Raw genomic sequence first — 6,000 nt, 5'->3', positions numbered from 1 at the left:
CTCCCCCCTCCTCCCTCCCCCTCTCCCCCCCCCTCCCTCCCTCCCTCTCCCCCTCCCCTCCCCTCCCTCCTCCCTCCCTCTCCCCCCCCTCCTCCCTCCCCCCCCGTCCCTCCCTCTCCCTCCCTCTCCCCCCTCCCTCCCTCCCACTCCCCCCCCTCACCCTCCCCTCCTCTCCCCCCCTCCCTCCCTCCCCCTCCGCCCCCCCTCCCCTCCCTCCCCTCTCGCACCCCCTCGTCCTCCCCCTCCCCCTCTACCTCCCCTCCCCCTCCTCTTTACAGATCTTTTGTCTTTTCCCTCTGATCGATGCTGATATCTGCTCCTCCGAAGGCAGCTTTGAACTCCTGCTGATTTCACTACTTCTGACTGGGAAACTTCAGCCAGAACATTGAGCCCAGGGTAAGTGGCAAAAAACCTTTATTTATCTGAATATTAAACAGCGAATGTGCAATTAGTGACCAGCACACTCACCATCCCACCCAAGATTCACCTTTCACACCTCACCCATGACCCACGCCCGCTGGGACGAGCGCCTCGGGTTCCCGCTGTTATCTGGTGATATTTTTGCTGCAGGTTTGGGTGAAATGTTGACACAGAAGGTACGGATCCACCTTCCTCCCCCGCATCCAACTTTGCCCCAGGACTCCCAGACCGAGTCCAGGTATTGCAGTGTTGCGGGCCACAGCCTGTGATGACCCCCATGACCACACAGACTCTGCACAAGGTCCTGAGGACCAAGTCTGGCAGTGCAATGGGTTTAGGGAATTACCCGAGTGACCTCTCTTGATCTTCAGCACTGAAAACAACACAAAGGTTGATTTAACGAGATGTCAATTTATTTCTGATCAATATTCCCCGCAGCTCCTGCTCAGTGCGGAGATCTCGTTACAGGTTAAACAGTTTGTACCGGACCAGGGTCTCCCCGTCCCCGCCACTCTCGCCAGCAGCAGCTCCTCTCTGTGCTTCGCCGCCTGTCGCTCGGACTGTCTACACCAGCTGCACTTTCAATCTTATTCTGGCCTTTGCCCAATCGCTCATTCTCTGAGACCGTTTCGCTCATTCCTCCACAGGTCTGATCTCTCTCCCGGGTGTGAAGCGAAGACTCTGAGCCGGTGACCGAGACTTGGGAGCTCAGGAGAAAGTGCAGGGACTTCGAGTCCTGCTGGAGGGGGTGTCTGGGGAACCAGGGCCCTGTCTATGTGAACAAGAACTTTACAGCGAGTTGCTGTGATCTGGAATGCACTGCCTGAAATTGTAACTTTCAAAAGGGAATTGGATAAATACTTGATGGGGTAAAATGTGCAGGGCTGTGGGGATGGGCGGGGGGGGGGGGGGGGTGAGACTAATTAAAGAGCTCGTTCAAAGAGCAGGCTCAGGCACGATGGGCCGAATGGTCTCCTTCTGTGCTGTAAGTTCTATAATAAACTAGGAGGTGGACATGACCTTTGCAACTTCACTCCTCCAACCTTCAGTATTTATTTTCCAGTAACTGTTTCTGAACCAATGCCCTGAATCCAGTCCATGGAGTGCCGCTGCCATCTAGTGTGAGGCCGGTGACACGGCACCAGTGGGTGCTGATTGTCCAATTCAAGTTCCTTTGTCCCTTTCTCTGGTGTCCAGTCAGCTGTCCATTGCTCACTCGGACACTGTATATTGAGAAAGTTCTAAATCTTGCATTTATTAACAATGTTAGGGTGAGATGAAGAGGGGTGGGAGGAGGCTGGTGTGGAGCATAAACACCGGCGCGGGCCCGTTGGGCCGAATGGCCTGTTTCTGTGCTGTACATTCTGTGTAATGTTGGTTCCTCTGATGACTCAGTGGAAAATGATCCAATTAATGAGGAACTGAGCCATACAGAGCCGGAAGGGCCTGGTTTCAGTTCCCAGGCCGTGGTTATCTGATCTCAGCCACTGCATCACTACAATCAGCCTCTACCTCTGGCTGCGAAACGGCAAATCTCCCAGGGTTCGCAGTCCTAATGGAACAGCGCTGAATGTTGGAAATGTCGCGGTCATTCAGCAGCTGAAACTTCATTTCCAGTATTTTCTTATGTTATTTCCCACTTTTCCCAAGTCTGATCCAGTCTCTAGCCAAGGTTCACACTTTGGGTCACGGGACAGCAATTGGAAGCTTGAACCTTGGATGGTTATTTTTTCTCCTCCAATCCAATTGTAGCACCGACAGCTGTCCGGGTGAGATCAGCGAACTCGGCACAGGCTGGGGATGGAGCTCAGTGCCACACTGGGTGACCCACTAGGGAACCCAATCTCCCTTTTAAGATATAACCTGTTATTACTCAGGATTTAAGAACGTGTTAGTAATTTAGAAGATTTATTTGAAAACTTACTTTTACCACAATTTAAAGTCAAGTTTTGTTGCTACTCTTTTGATTCAATGTTCACCCCCCAGTGGCGCCACCCGCAGGCGTCCAGCGGTACTGCAGCCCGGCCACTGTGGCGCCACCCGCAGGTGTCCAGCGGTACTGCAGCCCGGCCACTGTGGCGTCACCCGCAGGCGTCCAGCGGTACTGCAGCCCGGCCACTGTGACGCCACCCGCAGGCGTCCAGCGGTACTGCAGCCCGGCCACGGTGGCGCCACCCGCAGGCGTCCAGCGGTATTGCAGCTCGGCCACAGAGGCGCCACCCGCAGGCGTCCAGCGATACTGCAGCCCGGCTACTGTGGCGCCACCCGCAGGCGTCCAGCGGTACTGCAGCCCGGCCACTGTGACGCCACCCGCAGGCGTCCAGCGGTACTGCAGCCCGGCCACGGTGGCGCCACCCGCAGGCGTCCAGCGGTATTGCAGCTCGGCCACAGAGGCGCCACCCGTAGGCGCCTAGCGGTATTGCAGCTCGGCAGGTGCTTGGAGTTACGATGTCCCGTCTTCTGATCCATGTCTCAGATCTTGGGTTGAACTGTGTGGTGGATTTTAGGCAAAAAGGTACAGAGAGGAAGGAGCTTTGGCCTACACCAGCCTGGCACTGAGAATGCTGGAAGGTGACAGTGTCACACCGGGTACTACCTTGTTCCCTCACACAAGGACCTAAATGAAACAGCTGATGACAAGTAAGCATGGCACACGGTACTGGAGCTGGACAGACTCGAGTCCCAAGCTGTCCTGTTTAGGTCATTTTACCACACAAAGAATTACATAGAAATGACACCATGGAAACAGGCCATTCAACCCAACCAGTCCTTGTTGGTGTTTATCCCCCACACAAGCAGTAACCTAATCGTCCCTATACCGCTTTATTTCCTTTAACCCCCATATCTAACCTAGTCTTAAATATTGACATGGTCTCTGCTTCAATCACTAACTCACAACATACTGTGTAAAAAAAAGTTAATAGTGCTCCCTGTCCTAAATATCTTACATTTCAATCCTACATCCACCTCCCATTGTTCTAGAACCCTCAATCATTGGACAGTTTTATTGACTGTGTCCAATCCTATCATAATTTTAAACCTCTCTAGTCACCCTTATCCTCTTGTATTCTACCAAAAACTGCCCCAATTACCTGAAGAGCAATTACCTCTAGAACCGAGCCAACAACTGCTGGAGGACATTACCTGAGGAGTGGATATGAGACACATGTGCTCAAATACCCCGGGTGTGCTGATCATGATCGGGTTACAGAGTGTGCCCCGCACCTCCAACTGGTCGAAGCACCATCCAGTGGGGAAGGTGTGTCCAGGAGGACGGTAGCAGTGCCCTTGCACAGCTGATTGTGAGTTGTGTTGCTCACTGTGCCGCATGTGAGTATCTGCTGTCTGCCCAGCGAGGGCTCCGACCCGCACCGGGAGACGGTCTTCTGCTAAACGAAAGGTGAAAGGGCGAAGTTATGAGATTTTTCAGTCTAAAGGGGTTTTCAGTGGCTGCATTGCGAGGATTGGCGCTTCTCTCAATTGTTTTGGGGTTAATTTGCTGCCCATGCTCAGGAGGCAAGACCCAACCCCATGGAGTGGAGAGGCTGAGAATCTCCTGAGACCGGTCGGGTATGTCTCAATGAAGAATGTTTTTATCTAAACCTGCGCCTTCCTATTCTTCAAATGGAAGCAGTGGAGATACAGTGCCAGGACATTGAAGTGTGGACCATTGCCTCTGACAGTGCAGGTGATGAATGTCCTGTTCCTGATCACTGCAGGCGATGATCAGCCGCTCCTGTTTGACTTCAGTACAGCTCTGCTGAAGTTAAAAAGCGACTTTATTTATCTTTTCTATTTAGTGAATCCCTTCGAATCCTGTCCATTTTGTGCAGGAAATGCTCAGATGTGTCCAAGGCCGGGCCAGTGCTCGGATCCAGTTGTGGCTCCTGCCGATCCTCGGATCCAGTTGTGGCTCCTGCCGATCCTCGGCTCCATGGAGGATGTTGATATACGGGTTGTTGTAATTCTGAGAGGTTGTGAACCACAGATTGACAGAGAGTGTCCCCTCCCGCGCTGCACCGCTGTCTCACGCTTCTTTACTCCTTGTTTATGAACAGAAGTACATTTCCATTAAAATTAAATCTGAGTTTTAAAGAACAGTGAACCTGGTGTTTCCCCTTCTGAACCCAGAGACTGATGAGCAACAGGAATCCTGACATCAGAAAACATCTGTCATGGTGCAAATGGGTGAAATGATTGGGAAAGTGTCACTATCACTATAACTGGTTAAATATCTTCAGAAGCAAAATACTGCAGATGCTGGAAATACTCAGCAGGTCAGGCAGCCTCTGTGGAGAGAGAAATGGAATTAACCTTTCCGGTCACAGACCTTTCATCAGAACTGGAAAAGGTTAGAGATATAACCGGTTTTAAGCAAGTGCAAGGGCAAAAGGCGATGGTAATAGGACAAGTAAAGAAACAAAAGATGGGTCTAGAGGAGGTGTAAATGGGAATATCGGAATCATCATCAACAGTTGCCGTCCGAAAAAATGGGAGCAATGGTTCTGATCTGAAATTGTTGAACTCGGTGTTGAGTCCGACTTCTGTAAAGTGCCTAATAAAGAAAGAAGAAGGAAAGAGTTGCATTTCTATAGCGCCTTTCACGATCACCAGACATCTCAAAGCGCTTTACAGCCAATGAAGAACTTTTGGAGTGTTGTCACTGTTGTAATGTGGGAAATATTAGTCAAAAGATGAGGTGCTGTTCCTCGAGCTTCATTGGAACTGTGCAGGAGGCTGAGGGCAGAGAGGTCAGAGTGGAGCGGAAAATTAAAGTGACAGGCGACCGGAAGCTCAGGGCCACGCTTGCAGACTGAACAGAGGTGTTCCGCAAAGTGATCACCCAATCTTCGTTTGGACTCCTTAGCGAATACAGTATACTAAATTGCAAGAAGTACAAGTAAATTGCTGTTTCACCTAAATATCTTCAAACTGTGTGGAGGGAGGGGCTCAACCACACCTCTCTCTCTCTCTCTCTCTGTCTCTATCTGTTTGTCTCTCTTTGTCTCTCTCTGTTTGTCTCTCTTTGTCTCTCTCGCTCTCTGTGTTTCTGTCTCTGTCTCTCTCTCTCAGTCTTTCTCTCTCTCTGTTTCTACATAGGATTACACAGGATATAAGCCACAGACACAGGCCATTCGGCCCAACCAGTCCATGCCAGCATTTATGCTCCACACGAGCCTCCTCCCGTCTTTCCTCATCTAAATCTATCAGCATAACCCTCTTCCCTTCTCCCTCATATGCTTGTCTAGCTTCCCCTTAAATGCATCTATACAATTCGCTTCAACCACTCCCTGTGGTAGCGAGTTCCACATTCTCACCACTCTCTGGGTAAAGAAGTTTATTCTGAATTCCCTATTGGATTTCTTGGTGACTATCTTATATTGATGGCCTCTAGTTATGCTCTTCCCCACAAGTGGAAACACTCTCTCTGTATCCACTCTATCAAAACCTTTCATAATTTTAAAGACCTCTATTAGGTCACCCCTCAGCCTTCTCTTTTCAAGAAAAAAGAGACCCAGCCTGTTCATCCTTTCCTGATATGTATACCCTCGCATTTCTGGTAACATCCTTGTGAATCTT

At 50.6% G+C, this 6,000-nt stretch overlaps 1 protein-coding gene across 14 annotated transcripts in view; it reads left to right on the top strand.

The window, feature by feature from the left end:
* Positions 1-6,000, top strand: part of specc1 (sperm antigen with calponin homology and coiled-coil domains 1) — a 109,543-nt gene that overhangs the window by 45,203 nt on the left and 58,340 nt on the right. For 12 of the 14 annotated variants that reach the window (XR_015073237.1, XR_015073238.1, XM_085964581.1 and 9 more), the window contains one exon: positions 1,068-1,109. The exons of the other annotated variants lie outside the window; for them this stretch is intronic. Coding sequence is in view for 10 of the 12 variants with exons in the window: in XM_085964581.1 (XP_085820707.1) it covers positions 1,068-1,109 (42 nt within the window). In the remaining 2 variants the exon portion in view is untranslated. The remainder of the gene's footprint in view (positions 1-1,067; positions 1,110-6,000) is intronic. 14 annotated transcript variants of the gene reach the window in all.

This window comes from Somniosus microcephalus, chromosome 22 (assembly GCF_052327205.1).
Source record: "Somniosus microcephalus isolate GS21.2 chromosome 22, FLI_Smic_1.0, whole genome shotgun sequence".
In the NCBI taxonomy this organism is placed as follows: domain Eukaryota; kingdom Metazoa; phylum Chordata; class Chondrichthyes; order Squaliformes; family Somniosidae; genus Somniosus; species Somniosus microcephalus.
Note: the sequence above shows the minus strand (reverse complement) of the source record. Positions and strands in the feature narration are given on the sequence as shown.